We start from the raw sequence: 19,943 nt of genomic DNA on the forward strand, positions 1-19,943 counted from the left end.
CTCATACTCCTGGATGTTTTTATCTTTTTCTCAACTTCCTCTTTTTCCATAATTTTATCTTCTAATTCATGTATTCTCTTCTTTGCCTCTTCAATCTGTGCTATGGCCACCTCCATTTTGTTTTGCACCTCATTTATAGCATTTTTCAGCTCCTCATGACTATTTCTTCATCCCTTGATCTCTGTAGCAGTAGATTCTCTGCTGTCCTCTATGCTTTTTTTCAAGCCCAGCGATTAATTTTTTGACTGTTATTCTAAATTCTTGTTTTGTTATATTGCTTAAATCGTTTTTGATCAATTCGTCAGCTGTTGCTACTTCCTGGAGTTTCTTTTGAAGAGAATTCTTTCGTTTCGTCATTTTTGGTAGTCCCTGCGGTGGCTCCGAACTGCAAGACACTTCCCTTGTGCTGTCCCGAGTAACTTGTGATGGTGGGCGGGGCCCCAGTCAGACCCAATGTCTGCCCCCCAGCCCACCAGTGGGGCCACAGTCAGACTGGTGTGTACCTTATCTTCCCCTCTCCCAGGGGCAGGATTCACTGTGGAGTGGTGTGACCCCTGTCTGCGCTGCTTGCACTGTCAGGCTTGTGGTGTTGCTTCAATAGGATCTGGCATATTAGCCCAGGGAGATCCACAAGGTGCTTAGGGGCGGGAGGGGCAGGCTGAGCTCCCTTTGCCATGGGTGGTCCCCTGCAGGAAGGGCCCTGCAGCACTGGGAGGGAGGCATACCCATCCACTGGGAGGGAGGAATGGATCCACAATAGCACAGCATTGGGCGTTTGTGTGGTGCAAGCAAGTTCTGTGACAGGAACTGGTTCCCTTTGTAATTTTGACTGGGGGATGGGAGAGGGAAATGGTGTTGGCCAGTGCCTTTGTTTTCCCATGGAGCTGAGTCTTCTGGGCTCAACCATTCTCCCTCCCAATGTCCTCTTGCCCTAGTCACAAGAGCAGAGCTGTTGAGTTTTAACTTTCCAGATGTTAAGTCCTGTTGGCTGTCAGAACTCACAGAGTCCGGCCCCTCCGTTTTTGCAAACCAGACTTTGGGGGCTCTGCCTTGCTGGGGGGGGCTGCCCCTCCACCTCCCCGGCTCCCTCCTGCCAGTTTGTGTAGCACGCACTGCCTCTTTACCCTTCTTACCTTCTTCCGTGGGCCTCTTGTCTAAGCTTGGCTCTGGAGAGTCCATTCTGCTAGTCTTGCAGCAGTTTTCTGGGTTATTTAGGCAGATGTGGGTGGAATCTAAGTGATCAGCAGGACAAAGTGAGTTCAACGTCCTCCTATGCTGCCATCTTCCCAGGTCTCCGGTGTTATTAAATATAGTCACCATGCGATGCATTACGTCCCTATGACTTATTTATTAACTGGAAGTTTGTACTTTTGACCCCCCTTTATCCATTTTGCCCACCCCCATGCCATACCAACCCACCAATCTGTTCTCTGTATCTATGAGCTAATTTTGTTTTTTAGATTCCACATGTGAGATGATGAAGTATTTGTTATTCTCTGATGTATTTCACTTAGCATAATGTGGTCAAGGTCCATCCATGTTGTCAAAGACAGTGAAATTTCCTTCTTTTTATGGCTGAATAATATTCCATTGGATATATACAACATTTTCTTTATTCATTCACCTATCAATGAATATTTAGTTTGTACGCATGTCTTGGCAGTTATAAACAGTGCTGTAATGAACATGGAGGTGCTTACATCTTTTCAAATCAATGCTTTTTCTTCCAATAAATTCCCAAAACTGGAATTGCTAAATCATGTGGTAGTTCTATTTTTAATTTTTTGAAAAACCTCCACACTGTTTTCATAGTTGCTGCACCAATCTACAATCCTGCCATTAGTGCAGTGTTTCCTTTCTCCACATCCTCATCAACATTCGTTTTGTCTTTTTGATTCTACCCATCCTAACAGCTGTGAGGTGATATCTCATTCTACTTTCTTTTTTTTTTTTTTAATTTTTTTTTCAACGTTTATTTATTTTGGGGACAGAGAGAGACAGAGCATGAACGGGGGAGGGGCAGAGAGAGAGGGAGACACAGAATCGGAAACAGGCTCCAGACTCTGAGCCATCAGCCCAGAGCCTGACGCGGGGCTCGAACTCACGGACCGCGAGATCGTGACCTGGCTGAAGTCGGACGCTTAACCGACTGCGCCACCCAGGCGCCCCTCTCATTCTACTTTCGATTTGCACTTCCCTAATAATTAGTGATGTTGAACATCTTACCATGTGTCTGTCATCTGTATGTTCATTTTGGAAAAATGTCTGCTAAGATCATCTGCCCATTTTGCGGGGGGAGGGTAGATTTTGCTTTCTTGTGCTATTAAGGTATATGAGTTCTTTATATATTTTGGGTATTAATCCCTTATCATATATATGGTTTGCAAATGTATTCTCTCATTCAATAGTTTGCCTTTTTATTTTGTTGATACTTTGCTGTGAAGTATGTTTACATTAATGGGATCCTGCTCCCCCCCCCCCCACCCTTTTGCTGCCTTTGCTTTTGGTGCCAATTCCAAATACATCACCAACATTGACATCATGGAGCTTATTGCCTATGTTTTTCTCTAGTTTTACAATTTCAGGTCAATTTTTAAATTTATTTTGAGTTAATTTTTGTGTATGGTATAAGATAGTGGTCCAGTTTACTTCTCTTGCATGTGGCTATCCGGTTTTTCCAACACCATTTTTTGAAGAGTCTGTCCTTTCCTTGTTTTATGTTCTTGATTCCTCTGTCATAAAGTAATTGACTGTATAGGTGTATGCCTATTTCTGGGCTCTCTGTTCTGTTCCACTAATCTATGTGTCTCTTTTTATGCCAGTACTATACTAGTTATGAAATACAAGTTGGGGAATAGACAGAAATAGAATTGATCAGGACAATGAAGATACAACAAAAGATTTTAAGCAGATCTACTTTTAAAAATATTAATTTGGGGGCTTATGGGTTGTTCAGTCGGTTAAACCTCTGACTCTTGATTTCTGCTGGGCTCATGATCTCATGGTGGGAGAGAACAAGCCCCTTGTTGGGCTCTGTCTGCACTGACAGTGTGGAGCCTGCTTGGGATGCTCTTTCTCCCTCTCTCTCTATCCTTCTCCTTCTTGCCTGTTCTCTCTCTCCCTCAAAAAAAAAAAAAATTAAAGTTTTTACCAACCTTGGTACATAAGTACTCATTGATGTTTGCTGAATGAGCTATTAAAATGCTAATGAAGTATTATTAGTAACATACACTGTTACTATGTGTATGGTTTTCTGCTGTTTCTCTTTGCATTCCAGACCAAGGAAGTTTGCATCTACATTTGCAAGAGTAAATATAGACTTGTGTATAGGAATTTACTTCCTTATCTATGCAATTTACAGGATCTATTATGCTAATATTACTCCACGCTGCAATTGGTGATTTCAGTATCATAAAGTCTGAAAATCACTGGGGGACTAATAAAACTTGGTTGACCTGGAGTAACCACTTTCCATTTCACTCAGAAAATTTTACCAAATAGTGACTAAATACTGCTAAACAGGTTTATTCATCAATGTGAAGGGGCATGAGATCACTCAGCAGTTTTGGATTTAAAAGGGCCAATAAGAAAGGTTTACTTGTATTGATAGAATTAGTTCTCCATTACTTTAATTCCTTGCTTCCAAGAAAAAGATAATACATTCCTCATTAATGGAGGTATAGGTTAAATGATAAATACCCAAAACAGTACCTGAGCAAATCAGTATTTTATTTTTCATCACAGTTTACTGTTCTTCCTAATTGGTGGTCAGTGTATTGTAAATATTGTCAATCATGATACAATTCCCATCACTACATGTTTCATCTTAAGAGTAAATGACATTACTCAATTACTTTCATCCAATATTAATTTTCATATTCTTTCACCAGCAAGCACCAAAATTAAAACTCAGCAATCAATGGGATAAGTATACATAACAAAGATTCTCAAATTTATCCCCAAATTAAGACATGGGAATAAGATTTTCATATTCCCAAAGATCTGCATTTTTTTGGCATTAAACAATAGGGTATTATAATTAAACACAAAATCAGTTGATATGTAATACTGTTTAAAACTCTTTAATAATATGGATCATCTCATTTGAAACAAGCTTTGCCCTTTTGAAGGCTCATCCATTACTTTTCCTGTGATTGGTGGTGGTGGCCTCCCAATGTCAGCAGCTGAGGGAGACCCATGCCATCATTCTGCTTCGCTCTGAACTAGTAAACGCTCTGGAGGAAGAACAGATTCCAGTTTCTGCCACCGCTCTGGAGGCCACAAGATATGTGTAGCATGGGCATGCAGAAGTCCTAGGGAAACCTGAACCCATGAGAGACACAAAGAACATAAGAAAAAAATTACTTAGATGATTAAAAATAGTAAACATTTAGATGGTACTTTTCTAGGTGTAATGTACAGAAGTATTGATAGAATGCTTTTAATCCTCACGAATCATTTTAGGTAAGTATTGCCCCCATTTTGCACATGAGAAAACAAAATTAAGGTTGGTTAAAGAGCTTACCAAAAGTGCTATAGCTACCATGGGGTGGAGGCTGGCTTCTTGGCTGAGCCATCCAACTCCAGAGTCTGCATGCATCCTTAAACACACTCCTCCCTAACCACCTTGCATACACCCAGGAAACATAAATCTGGTTTGCATTCTCAGAATCTCCTATATAATTGCCACTATTTCAGAGGGACTGGACTTTGTGGAAAAGTCAGAGACATGAAAAAATATTTTTCCCACCTACTGGCTGAGCAGCAGAAATTAGATCTTGGAAACTACAGGGAGCAAGATGGAACTAGTGCTCCCAGAGGGAGGTGGAAAACCAAGGGAAAGCCAGCAATGGAGGATAGGAAGCAGGAAAAAGAATCAAGTATAAAGATCATGACAGAGGGCAAAGAACCCCCATCAGCAGAGATGTGCCAGGATTAAAGTGGAGGTAACTAGAGGGAAGTCGTCTTGGAGGACTGAAGGCTGAGCCCTTAAAGACAGCTTAGGTTTCCATAGGGACATGAGCTTCAGTGAGCAGAAGAGTGGAGCAAACCTGTCTGAAATGCAGATCCAGGTTCTATTTTCACAGATCACCCTTCAACAAAGCAGAAGCAGGGTCTAGAAATCTGTATCTTTTGTTGTGGATGCTATTTTTGTTATTAGATAATATTTAATAGCATTTAAAAGTTTACAAAATACTTACATTCAGCACATTATTATTTAGTGCTAGCTGCAAACCAAATACTATGGGCCCACTTTTTATTTTCAAACGTTTTCCTATAACTTGAAGCTCCATAGAGATTAGCATACAAGACTGATTTCATTGAAGTTCTATTTCCTAGCATCTGCATTCAGGAAAACATGTTGCACAGAAACTCAAAGAACTGGATGTCAAATGAGAGATTCTAAAAAGGTAACTAGAAACACTTTTTTTTTGAAAAGGAAGAAAAAAAAAAACCCTTCACAACAACTTGGAATACAAACAAAATAAGCCCAAAGTCTATGAAGAAGCCCCGAGAGCCCAATAAAGGAATATTACTCAGAAAATCAAACCTGCAGAAAATTTGAAAATGTGGTAGAAAAAAAAAATTCACCCAAATTCACCATTTACATTTTGTTGCATTTGTTCCCTTCTCTTTGTATGTGTACCTGTGTACATATTGTTTTGAACCATTTGAAAGTTGCTGACATTCTGAATTTATTCCTAATTTTCCACATGTATCTCCTCAGAACTAAGACTCTTTACTACATAAACATAATACATTCTATGTAATATATTAATGATACAATATTTCTTACAACAATCAAAATTTTCCAACTGTTCCAATAATGTCTTTTATAGCTATTTTTTAAGTTCTTAATCAAGGGTCCAGAATTACATCATAATTGTCATGATTTTTGTTTGGGCCTGTTGCCTTGTAAAATATCCTACATTTAGAATTGCTCGACTTTTCCCTTCCTGAATAGATTCAAGTTAAATGTTCTTGGCAAGAACACAATGTACTTGATAGTGTATTCTTCCCATTCTGTCATGTCAGAAGGCACAAAATATCTGTTTGTCCTATTGTTGTGACATGAATGAAGTTGGATAATTTGATTAATGTGATATTGACCAGCTTTCTCCACTATAAACAAACTGTTTTCCTTTTGTCATGAATAACTAAGCTGTGGGATGATATTCTGAAATATTTCACTATCTTGCATCAAAATTTTATCCAATCATTTCACTGTCTCTGAAAGAAGCTGGTTTTTCAATCATCTGATAGTTTTAACATCCATGGATGATCCTCCCTGAATCAGTTATTACGTTGATGATTACACTAGTGAGTTTCCTAATTTATTATTCCTTTTATATTTAATAGCTTTCATTTTCTCTAAAGTGCTTCTCCTTCTAATCCTAAATTCTTTTAATATCAAATATTTTTAATTTCAAAATATGTTATGAGATTTTGGTTTAATGCTCCAATGTCCTCAGAGCAGTGGGGAGGTTCTTGATCAATGATGGACATATCTCCATCAGTCTCTGAGCACTTCCTTTTTGGTACCACTGAATGCTGTAGGCTACTTGTACTTGATAGTGGTTCAGCCTGACATTGGACATCTCATTAAAGAGGCTTGGTTTTACCAAGGAATACTATTTAGAAACCAAAACCTGCTACTATAGGTACTTATTGCTCTGAGGGTGTCAACATTCAAAGCCATTTCATAGGATAAACATTAAAAAAATACAAAACCCTAGGGCTTTCCCTCAACTTTCCCCATTCTATATTTCTATCTCCTTTCTTCCAGAGTGAGCACTCAGATTTCCAACAACTACCAGTTTAGTAAAATCAAGGTTTCTTTGAAATTATTTTAATCCTTAAAATACATCTCATGTTAAGGGTATATTTATTGGAATTTGTCCTTTTTTTCCTCCACAGTGTAGATTTGCTTCTATTTGTATTCAATTTTAGTGTGCTTTTGATATCCTTTTGGACTCAGTATTTTTTTTTTTAATATTTAAACATTTGCATGGTTCAGAAGTCAAAATTATTCTTAAAAGGTGAGGTAGGCAGAATGCCCCCCAACACACAGTTACTCTGTAAGGATTACCATATCCTAATGGACTTAAAGTTGCTGATCAGTTGACCTTAAGATAACAAGACTATTCTATAACATGATTATATTTGGGTTCATGGGATAAGAATCCTTAAATGTAGGTAAGCTAGGCAGAAGGGTCAGATTTAGACAGAGATGTTGTACTGCTTGATTTTGAAGATGGAGAAAAGGGCCATGAGCCAAGGAATGCAGGTGGCCTCTAGAAACTAGCAAGGAAACAGATTATCCCCTATAGCTGTCAGAATAAATGTAGCCATGCTGATACCTTGATTTTAGCCCAGTGAGATCCATATTGGACTCATGACCTCCAGAACTGTGAAATAAATTTGTTTTAAACTACTGTATTTGTGGTAATCTATTATATTAGCAATGGGAAACTGATACAAAAAACAATATACACAAATTAAATTCTCATCCACCACTGCATCTCTATAGATTAACTATTTTCATCAGTTTTTGTTGTTCTTTTTTCCAAAAAAGAAACATTCTCTTATTTCCCTTTTTTCTCATACCAAAGGTAGAACACTACACATTCCCTTTTGTAACATCCTAGAAACCATTTCCTAACATTTCATAGAAAGGGAGCATATGGTTTTTACGACCCTACCCCATCCTCTTAGTGATTCTGATTAACCTCATTGGGAACCTAGGATCTGAATTTTCCACTTAGCATCACACCCAGAAAAAGTGAACTTGACCAATTTTAAAGAATCCCTTGAATATATTCTGAAACATGCTAAGTAACCATTCCAAACATGTTAACTGCCAGGAACTTCGATCTAAATGGTCTGTCATAGTAAAGTTTTTATCTATTTTTGTTCATGTCTGGGCTCAGTGGAGCTATAGGACAGCTGGTCTCCATCCTCTGCACAATAACCCTTTTTAGATTTGATAGCTGCTACTCAGTTGTTCCTCAAGCCTTTATTTACGGTTCCAAGTTGTTTTAACTTTTTTTTTTCCTATGGTTGAGTTGCCAGTCTTTTAACTTTGCAGAACTCTTGCCAATATATTTGCTTGCTTTCTTGGTGACTGGATTTTTTTTAAATCAACATTCATTTTACTAAAACCTAGAATTCTTTTATTCTAAACATTTATTAGGTATACTACTCACTTTCTGAAAAAAATTTCATCTTTAGAATTATGAATGTGAAAATTCTCATAGATGTAGAATATTAGTATGGTTTAAAAGTATTGGATGGAATGCAATATTTAAGTGTTTCTTTAAGAAAGACTAAGGTACAGAGAATGCCTATATACTCTCTTAGCAGTCTTATCACAGATCTTTATTTTTTTATTGATATGCATACAGACATGCAAAGGGTACAGTGAATGAAGGACAGAAAAAAATCCAGAAATAAAGGAACTATTTAAAAATTAAAAGCTATACTTGAAATAAACCAGCTTTTGTTTCCATACATACCATACTAGGCAGGGTCCTCCAGAGAAACAGAACTAATAGGATTTGTGTGTATATAGAGAAATGTTTATTTTAAGGATTTAACTCATGTAATTGTGGAGGCTTGGTGCTTTGAAAATCTAATGTAGAAAGGCCAGAAGGCAGAAGACTCCAGAAAGAGCTGCAGTTTAAGCTCAAAGGCAGTAGTCTCCAGGCAAATCCCTTATTGCTTGGGGGTAGTCAGGCTTTTGTTCTAAGCAGGCCTTCAGCTGATTGAACAAAGCCCACCCACCTATTGGAGAACAATCAGCTTAACTCAAAGTCCTCTAATCTAAATGTAAAACTCATCCCCAAAACACTCTTACAGAAACAACTAAAGAGCTGGGCACCTTGGCCCAGCTAAAGTGACACACAAAGTTAACCATCACACCTAACAAATATAATCCTCCTCCCTGTCGCTTACTCAGTGTTACCCTCAGTTCTTACTACACACAGGTCAGTGTTCTGAATGACTCAGTCATTCTGATGCATTTAATCCTCACAATAACTGTGTGATGCAGGTTCTATGATGGTCTCCATAGTAGAGGAAACCTAGGCACAGCAATAGGTTCTTTTGAGCCAAGACTGAAGTGCATGCCCCCTGGCTCTTGAACCTATCAAGATCTACCATGTAATTTATTTTCCAAATGAGACACTTTGACTGTCAAAGGGAGCCCTTTTAAATTAAGTCAGGATAATAGTAAAATGGGGCTGTCCTGGACAAATCAAGATTGGGTCAACTTAATTATATTGCTTTTGAGTTTTGTTAGGTCCCACATACTTTCCCGAAACACCTAGATTGATCATAATGGAAATGCTTGTTACAAACTGAATTATTTTTCTCAAAACTCATAGGTTGAAACCCTAATCCCCAGCACCTCAGAATATGAGTATTTGGCGATAGTTACCTCTTTAAAGGTTCTAAGTTAAAATGAGGCCATTAAGGTGACCCTAATCCAATTGGGCTGGAATGGTTGTTAGATGAGGTCATTAAGACACACAATCAATAGGGTTGCATGTGGGGACACAGCAAAAAGTTGGCCATTTGCAAGACAATGAGAGAAGCCTCCCAACACCAAAACTTTCTGACACTTGCCCTTGGATTTCTTGTCTCCAGAACTGTGAGAAATTTTCTGTTGTTCAAGCCATGCAGTCTATGATATTTGATTATGGCAGCCCAACCCTAATATAGACATGAATAAACAGGAATACTGTGCTCGAAGCTAGTTCCATAACATGTGCCAATAATCACTCAAAATAGGGAAACAGGTTGAAGACAGAAAAAAACTTTTTTTTTTGTTATTAAAGAGAGAGATGCTTAAGCATGCAAAGGCATACCTAGTTTTATTAAGCTTTGCAGCAACCCTGTGGAGAGCAAGTCTATCAGTGCCATTTTCCAACAGGATTTGCTCATTTGTGTCCATGTTGTATTTTGATAATGCGTACATTTCATAATTTTTTTATATTTGTTATGGTGATCTGTGATATTTAATGTTACTACTGTAATTGCTTTGGGGCTCCACAAGTTGTGCCTTTTTAAGACAGCAAACAATTGATAAATGTGTGTTGTGTCTGCTTCACTGGCTGGCTGTTCCCCATCACTTTACCTCTCCTCAAACCTCTCTGTTCCCTGAGACACAACACTATCAAAATTAGGCCAATTAATAACCCCAAATGGCTTCTAAGTGTATGAGTAAAATGAAGAGTCACAGGTCTCTTACTTGGAATCAAAACTATAAATAATTACACTTAGTGAGGAAGCATGTCAAAAGCCAAAATAGGCCAAAGCTAAGCCTCTTGTGCCAAACAGCCAAATTGTGAATGAAAAAAGAAAGTTCTTCAAAGAAATTAAAAAGCTACTCCAGTGAACACACAAATGATAAATAAGTGGTAGCCTTACTGCTGATGTGGAGGAAGTTTTAGTGGTCTGGATAAAAGATCAAACCAGCCACAACATTCTGTTAAACAAACACCTAATCCAGAGTAAGGCCCTAACTCTTCTCAATTCTATGAAGGCAGAGAGGAAAGGAAGCTGCCGAAGATAAGTTTGATCTAGCAGAAATTGGTTTATGAGGTTTAAGGATAGAAGCCATGTCCATAACAAAAAAGAACAAGGTAAAGCAGCAAGTTATCCAGAATATCTAAGATAATTAATGAAGGTGGCTATATTAGTGAACAGATTTTTAACGTAGATTCAATAGCCTTTTATTGGAAGGAGATGCTAACTAGGGTTTTCATAGCTAGAGAGGAGAAGTCAATGTCTGGCCCCAAAGAACAGGCTCTCTCTCTTGTCAGGGGATAATGCAGCTAGTGACTTTAAGTTGAAGCCAATGTTCATTTACTATTCCAAAAATGCTAGAACCTTTAAAGATTATGCTAAATTTATTCTGCCTGTGCTCTATAAATGGAACAACAAAGCCAGGATGACAGCACATTTGTTTACAATGTGGTTCACTGAATATTGTAAGCCTTCTATTGAGACCTACTGCTTAAAGAAGAAAGTCCTTTCAAAATATTGCTGACAATGCACCTGGTCATCAAAGAGCTCTGATGGAAATGTACAATGAGATTAATGTTTTCATGCCTGCTAACACAACAACTATTCTGCAGCCCATGCAGTCCAAAGGACACGTTTGGACTGTCAAGGCTTATTCTTTAATAAGTCTTATTCTTTAAGACGATAGCTGCCACAAACACTGGTATCACTGATGTATATGAGCAAAGTCAACTGAAAACCTTCTGGAAAGTATTCACCATCCTAGATGTCATTAGGAACACTTAGGATTCATGGAAAGGGGCCAAAATACCAACATTCACAGGAATTTGGAAGAAGTTGATTCTAACCCTAATGGATGACTTTGAGGGGCTGAAGACTTCAGTGGAGAAAGTAGCTACAGATATAGAGGAAATAGCAAGAAAACTTGAATTTGAAGTGGAACATGAAAAAGTGACTGCATTGTTGCTATCTCATGATAAAACCTTAATGGATGAGGAGGTGCTCATCATTTTATGAATGAGAACAAAACATGGTTTCTTGAAATAGACTGCACTCCTGGTGGAGATTCTGTGAAAACTGTTGAAATGACAACAAAGGACTTAGAATATTACAGAAGCTTAGTTGATAAAGCAGCAGCAGGGTTGGAGAGGATTGACTCCAGTTTTGAAAATGCATCAAATAGTATCACATGCTACAGAGCAATTGTTCATGAAAAGCAGATTTATGCAACAACTTTCACTGTTGTCTTATTTTAAGAAATTGTCACAGCCATCCCCCCCTCCAGCAACTATCAACACTGAGGCAAGACTGTCTACCCCCCCCACACACACACAAAGACTTTTTGAAAGTTCAGTGGATTAGTCTTCTTTAGAATATATTTTTTAATTAAGGCATGTAAACTTTTTAGGCAACATTATTACAAATTTAATGGACTACAGTATAGTATAAATATAACCTTTATATGCACTGAAAAACTAAAAAAATCCATTTACCATGCCTTGGTGTAGTATTCACTTTATTGTAGTGATCTAGAACAGACCCTATAATACTCCAAGGTATGACTAAAATTTTTTCAATAGGTTTTGTTACTTTGACCAACCAACCTAATATTTTACTGGGACTTAACCCTACCCTATGCTCTTTTGTGTCCCATGTGTAGCTATGTCTCCTTTTCAATGGATTCACAACATTTTTAGGCATAAGAAATCCACTTTTACAGTAAATTTTTGAACACAACAGAAACTTATTAAATTATTAGAAATCCTAAGCAGATCATTGTTTTTTTACTGTCTGCTTAATGAGAAATTTGCCCATCCACATATATTAATAGGCCTCTTACAATAACTGTTGCCCATAGATTTAGAATCAATGATCTAGAATGATCTGTTTTAATTGTGCATCCTACCAGTAAAAATATTGGAGAACTGACCTCCATATTTACACATTTAAAAATTATATATAATAAAAATTATTACAATTAGTACTAACAGTCCATAAAACCAAATGTTAGTAAAGCTCCAACTCTTGTTTTTTAGTTCAGGAGTACTAATTTTTTGTTTTTGTATCCAGGGAATCATTATACACACCCCTTGTCTATTCCTGCTCCCCTCTTTAGAGATCTCTGCTCTAGGAAACACCAAAAATACTAGCTGAAAATTGATCAGCACTATCAGTCAACTAGTTTGTTTTGTCCACACAATGCCAAAGAAGCACATGGACTGAATTGCCTGCCTTTGATTGAATTGGCTCCACAGAGAAGTTATGTTGGCATGTTGTAGACACAACCTTCATGAGCCCAGCCTTTTCTTCAGGTGCCAAAGGCACAGGTGTGCATTATTTTGGTTCTCTCCACCCCCTATTCATAGACCATCAGTCTACAGAGCACTCTTCCAATTCCTGGCTTCAGGATACCCTCTTCTCTTGAAGGAAGAGCTTGAAAGGATAAGATAAGGACAAGCAAAAGCATAAGAGTCCACAGATAGGATAGAAAGGGAAACATAGGAGAGGAAGAAGATGATGACTGTTAATGGAAGCAAAGACTTTAAAAAAGCCATTCAGAACTAGAGCCAGGGTCAAAAATGGACCAGGATGAAAAATGAGATGAAGCACAAAATTTCATTTGATTAAAATATTTTCTTAAGAAAAAAAAACCACATTTTATATAATCACTACTAGCAAATAAAGTATTTTTGATGAATTTACTTAGCAGTATAAGAGAGAAAAATCTCCACATAAACAAGGCAGCAGTCACATGATATTCATTCTGCATTATTAAATTACCTACAATTCTGAAGGTCAAATCAAACTGAAACAACACTGGAACTTGGAAGAACACTGTTTAAATGAATTGCCGATTTCCCAGAGCTTAAAGAAGTCAGTCAGCTTTCCACTCTGTCGTCCAACATCCTTTATACCCACATCTTTCCAAACTTACCTACATGATTTCTCAGTATGCAAGTTCTACTCTAAGGGCCTCCATGGTATACCCAACTCCACATATCACGCCCACCTTCCTGCTTCTGATGGCTTCTGTACTCAGTTTGTAATCCTCTTCCTCATATACCTGGGACCTTCCTATAAAACCCAGTGTAGCCTAACTTTTCCATGGAGCCCTTCCAGCCACCGCAATTCTCAACCATTTGTTCCTTTTTAAGGAACTGAGGCCTGGTGATGGTCTACCCACTATCAGTTTCTTAAAAAAGAAAAGAAAGGGACTTTGGGGGAAAATGGCAGAGTAGAAGGAGCCTAAGATCACCTCCTCCTACGGATGCAACTAGATAACACCCGTATCAGTGTAAATTACCAAGGAAAAGACCGGAGGCTGGCAGAAAAGACTCTCCACAGCAAAATGTGGAGAAGAGGCCATATCAAAGGGAGTAGGAAGAGCAGGGATATGGTTGGGATCTAAATGGACTTGCAGGGACTGTCACCAGGAGGGAGGGACACCTCAGGCATGGAGGGAGGAAAGAAAGAGACCCTCACAACAGGCATGGGAAACCTCACCCAGAAGATGAATTCCCCTAACATTTGGCTTTGAAAACCAGAGGGGTCAAATTTCATGTGTTCTTACAGTAAGTGAGGCTTAACACCCGGAACTTTCAAACTCAGCAGGCTCTGCTCTGGGAGAGCAGGGAAGGCTAGAGGAAACTGAGTCCATGCCTTTAAAGAGCACAACAAAGTGCTCTGCAGAGATACACCATAGAAAGAGCAGTTTGAAAAATGGCTGGGGTATAAAAGAGGGAAATTTGTTTACTTATCTTAGGGCATGTGCTGGAAGGGGAGGATCCTTGGGAGATTTCTCAGGAAAGAAAAGTGCTGGCAGAAGCCATTTCATTCCCCCACCCCCAGCTTAGACATGCAGCCTGTAGAAACCAGGGCCAATACTTACTACCTAGCTTGCTAACAGTGTACCCACACACCTCCATCCTCATGCTTCGACTACTCCATCCCTCCAACCCTTCCTGCCTTGGTTTGGGGCAGCTGTAGGTTCCCTCTTGCAGAATGCAAACTGTAAGAGAAGAGAGCAAGAGAAGAAAGGAACAGAGAACTACCGCAACAACCATCAACCAAGTAACAAAATGGGAGTAAGTACATACCTGTCAATAATTAGTTTGAATGTAAGTGGACTAAACACTCAATTCAAAAGACACAGGTTGATGGAATAGAAAAACAAAACAAAAAACAAGATCCATCTATACAGTGCCTACAGGAAACTCATTTCAGACCTGAAGAAGCATGCAAATTCAGGGGCACCTGTGCGGCTCAGTCAGTTGAGCAGCCAACTTTGGCTCAAGTCATGATCTCACACTTCAACAGTTCATGAGTTGAAGCCCCGGCATCGGGGTCTCTGCTGGCACCACAAGCCTGCTTCAGATCCTCTCTCTGCCTCTCCCCACTTGTGCGCATGCTCTGTCTCAAAAATAAACATTTAAAACAAAAAAGAAACACACAAATTCAAAGTGAAGGAATGGAAAAGCATTTATCATGCAAATGGAAGTGAAATAAAATGGGAGTAGCTATACCTACATCATACAAAATAGACTTTAAAACAGACTGTAATGAGACAAAGGACACTATATAATCATAAAAGGAGCAATCCAGTAAGAAGTTATAACAATTGTAAATATTTATGCACCCAACGTGAAAGAAGCAAAATATATAAAGTAGCTAACAACAAACATAAAGCACCTAATAATAGTAATACAATAATAGGGGACTTTAACACCCCACTTACATCAATGGATAGATCATCCAAAAGGAAAACTAACAAGGGAACAGTGGCTTTGAATGACATACTCAACCAGATGGATCTAACAGATATAGTCAGAATATTCCATCCTGAAAGAGCAGAATAAAAATTTTTTTTTTTGGAGACCATTCCCTGTGCATTTAAATAGATCACATATTAGGCCACAAAACAAGTCTCAACAAATTTAAAAAGATTAACGTCATATCAGGAGTCTTTTCTGACCAAAATGCTATGAAATTAGACATCAAACAAAAGAAAAAATCTATTTAGACTATAGATACAAGAAGGTTAAATAATATGCTACTAAACAATGAATAGGTCAACCAAGAAATCAAAGAGGAAATAAAAAAGTACATGGAGATAGGTGAAAATGAAAACAAGATTCTAAAATCTTTGGATTGCAGCAAAAGCTGTTCTCACAGGGAAGTTTATACCAATTCAGACCTACCTCAAGAAGTAAGAAAAATCTCAGAAAACAACCTTACACCTGAAGGAGCTAGAAAAGAAAATACTAATCCCAAACCAGCAGAAGTAAGAAAATAATAAAGATGAGAGCATATATTAAAAGAAAATAGAGAAAGGACTCAAACAAAATCACAAATTAAAGAGGAGAAATAACAACCAAAATATGAAAGATTATAGAAGATTATTAAAAATTATATGCCAACAAATTGGACAATCTAAAAGAAATGGATATATTCTTCAAAACATAAACTCCAAAAACTGGAGCAGGAAGAAATAAAAAATTTGAACAGACTGACTACCAGTAATGAAATTAAATCAGTAATGAAAAAACTCCCAGGAAACAAATCCAGGACAAGAGAGCTTCACAGGTGAATTCTACCAAACATTTAAAGAAGAGTTAATACCTATTCTTCTTAAACTATTCCAAATAATAGAAGAGAAAGGAAACCTTCCACATTCATTCTAGGAGTCCAGCTTTCTCCCTGATACCAAAACTAGATAATGATACTACAAGAAAGGACAGCTATAGGCCATTATCTATGATGAACATAGATGCAAAAATCCTCAACAAAATACTGACAAACTGAATCCAACATACATTTCAAAAGTCATTCACCACAATCAACTGGGATTTATATCTGGGATACAAGGGTGGTTCAGTATTTGCAAATCAGGCCACATGATACATGTGTCAACAAGAGAAAGGATAAAAAAATATGATTGTTTTCATAGGTAGAGAAAAGAATTTGACAAAGTACATTGATTCATTATTAAAACCCTCAACAAAGTAGGTATACAGGGAATATATATCTCAATATAATAAGGGACATATATGAAAAACCCACAGTGAACACCATACTCAGTGGTAAAACAACTCAGAACTTTTCCCCTAAGATCAGGAATAAGACAAGGTCAACTCCCACCATTTTTATTTATTTAATACAACACTAGAAGTAGTAGCCACAACAATCAGACAAGAAAAAGAAATAGAAGGCATCCAAATGGCCAAAAAAGAAGTAAAACTGTCACTGTTTGCAGATGATATGAAACTAGATACAGGAAACCCAAAAGACTCCACCCAAAAACTACTAGAACTGATAAATGAATTCAGTAAAGAATTCAAAATCAATATACAGAAGTCAGTTACATTCCTTCCTATACACTAATAATGAAGCAGCAGAAAGATAAAACAATCTCCTCTACAATTGTACCAAAAATAATAAAATACCTAGGAATAAGCATAACCAAGGAGATGAAAGACCTGTACTCTGAAAACTATAAAACACAGAGGAAAGAAATTGAAAACAAAACAAAAAAATGGAAAGATATTCCATGCTCATGGAATGAAAGAATACTGTTAAAATGTCTATAATACCCAAAACAATCTACAGATTTAATACAATTCCTATCAAAATACCAAAATAATTTTTTCAGAACTAGAACTAAAGACCTTGAATAGCCAAAGCAGTCTTTAAAGACACAACCAAAACTGGAGGTATTACAATCCCAGATTTCAAGATACACTACAAGGGTCTAATAAGCAAAACAGTATGATACTGGCACAAAAATAGACACACAGATCAACAGAAGAGAATAGAGAGCCTAGAAATGAACCCATGATTATATGGTCAATTTATCTTTGACAAAGGAGGCAAGAACATGAATAGGAAAAAGTCCCTTCAACAAATGGTGCTGGGAAAAGTGGACAGCTAAATGCAAATGATTGAAACTTGATCACTTTCTTACACCATAGACAAAAACAGAATCAAAATGGATTAAGGACCTGAATGTGAGACCTGAGACCATAAAAATCCTGAATAGAGCACAGGCTCTAATTTCTTTGGCATTGGCTGTAGTAACATTTTTCTAGATATATCTTCTGAGTCAAGGGAAACAAAAAAACAAACTATTGGGGTTACATTAAAATTAAAAGCTTTTGGGGCACCTAGGTGGATCAGTCAGTTGAGTATCTGACTTCAGCTCAGGTTATGATCTCACGGTTTGTGGGTTCAAGCCCCGCTTGGGCTCTGTGCCGACAGCTCAGAGCCTGGAGCCTACTTTGGATTCTGTGTCTCCTTCTGTCTGCCCTTTCCCCACTTGTGCTCTCTCAAAAACAAACATTTAAAAAAAATTTTTTTAAATAAAAGCTTCTGCACAGCAAAGAAAACAATCAACAAAACCAACACAATCTACTGAATGGGAGAAGATACTTATTAATGGCATAGACCATAAAGGGTTAGTATCCAGAGTATATAAAAAACCTATACAAGTCAAAACCCCCAAAACAAATAGTCCAATTAAAAAATGGGCAGAAGAAATATCCATTTGTCCAGAAAACATAACAGATTGCTAACAGACACATAAACATCACTAATCATCAGGTACATGCAAATTAAAACCACAGTGAGCTATCACCTCACACCTGTCAGAATCAAATCAAAACCACCAGAAACAAGTGTTGGTGAGGATGTGAAGAAAAAATGAATTCTTGTGCATTGTCCATGGAAATTAAAACTAGTGCAGCCACTGTGGAAAACAGCATGGGTATTTCTTAAAAGATCAAAAGTAGATCTACCCTATGATCCATGAATTTCATTACTGGGTATTACCCAAAGAGTATAAAAACACTATTTCAAAAAGATATATGCACCCCTATGTTTATTGCAGCATTATTTACAATAACCAAATTATGGAGGCAGCCCAAGTATCCACTGATAGATGAATTGATAAAGAAGACATTTATATATATATATGGAATATTACTCAGCCATAAAAAAGAATGATATCTTGCCATTTGCAACCACATGGATGAATCTGGAAAGTATAATGCTAAGTGAAATAAGTCAGAGAAAGACAAATATATCATTTCACTCATATATGGAATTTAAGAAACAAAAAAAAAACCACTCAACTTGAGAATAAACTGATGGTTAACAGAGGGGGGGTTGGGGGGATGGGTGAAATATATGAAAGGGATTAAGAGTACACTTATAGTGATGAACACTGAGTAATGTATACAACTGTTGAATCACTATATTGTACACCTGAAACTAATGTAATGCTGTCAAGTATATTTGAATTGAAATTCTAAAAAATCTCTAGGCATAGTGTTGACCATGTAATATATTATATGACTTGGGAAACTTTAGAGTGAAGAAGGCTATTAATAATTATGCTGGGTCAAGAGGCATACATATGTCTCCAGGACACATGGTCATCCCCTTCTTTTGAGACAGGGAACACTTAATGACTATAGTTATATCCGAAATGTTTCAGATAGACATTCTCTTATTCCTTATATTAAACTTGCGGAATAGACATTTTCATTTGCAGAAAAGAATACTTGGGCTTAGAAATAGTAAGCCTTATGCTGAAAGTTATGAGTCTAGTATATGATAGAACCAGGATTTGAAAAAGGTGTAGTTAAAAATTCATGCTGCTCCTCCCTGTAATGTCCTGCTTCTCTTATGATATTATTTAATAATTATGTTTCCATGTCTATAGCAATAGTTGGCCAACTTTTTCTATAATAGCCAGAGGTAACTTGTTTAGGCTTACAGACTATACAGTATTTGTTCCAAGTATTCAACTGTCATTAGTTTGTAGCACAGAGCAGCTACAGGCAATATATAAGTGACTATAAGATTTGTTATAACAAAATTTTATTTACAAAAATAAAAAACAAAAAAGCACCAAGCTGAATTTCATCCAAAGGCCATAGTTTGCCAGTTCCTGGTCTATAATCTAGATTCTATAATATTTATGACAGCAGAGCCTATATCTTACCTTTTCTATATTAGAAATTAGCATAATATCTTGGACAAGATCATGAAATACTTGTCAGCAGTAAATATCCGTTGAATGAGTGAATGTTGAGTAAAGAAAGCTTAAATCTGGAAATGCTATATTTTATTATCTGGACATCAAGGAAATTCCCTAACCTACCTAAAGAGAGACATCCAAAGTTTTTCAGAAAACAGTAGTAAGTGACAGGAGAGCTTCATAGATGATGTGCCACAACAGACTGACCATAAACTAGTGCTACCAAAAAACTGGTGTATGGTTCTTTCAGTCTCAAAAAATTATTTTCAAGATACAGTATGTAATTTAAAACACATATATGTAATGCCTAGACTTAAATTTTACAACCTATTTACTGCATTGTAAGAATTTTTTGAATATATTATACCGGCAAAGAAAA

At 37.3% G+C, this 19,943-nt stretch overlaps 1 protein-coding gene and 1 long non-coding RNA gene across 8 annotated transcripts in view; one reads left to right on the forward strand and one right to left on the reverse strand.

Annotated features, from left to right (window-relative positions):
* The window catches only part of LOC123606714, a 212,545-nt gene that overhangs the window by 183,402 nt on the left and 9,200 nt on the right, over window positions 1-19,943 (forward strand). The window lies entirely within an intron of this gene.
* The window catches only part of IMMP2L (inner mitochondrial membrane peptidase subunit 2), an 886,543-nt gene continuing 870,308 nt past the window's right edge, over window positions 3,709-19,943 (reverse strand). For all 7 annotated transcript variants that reach the window (XM_045495343.1, XM_045495340.1, XM_045495347.1 and 4 more), the window contains one exon: window positions 3,709-4,323. In XM_045495343.1, the coding sequence (XP_045351299.1) occupies window positions 4,204-4,323 (120 nt within the window). In that variant the 3' untranslated portion in view covers window positions 3,709-4,203. The remainder of the gene's footprint in view (window positions 4,324-19,943) is intronic.

This window comes from Leopardus geoffroyi, chromosome A2 (assembly GCF_018350155.1).
Source record: "Leopardus geoffroyi isolate Oge1 chromosome A2, O.geoffroyi_Oge1_pat1.0, whole genome shotgun sequence".
Taxonomy (NCBI): Eukaryota; Metazoa; Chordata; class Mammalia; order Carnivora; family Felidae; genus Leopardus; species Leopardus geoffroyi.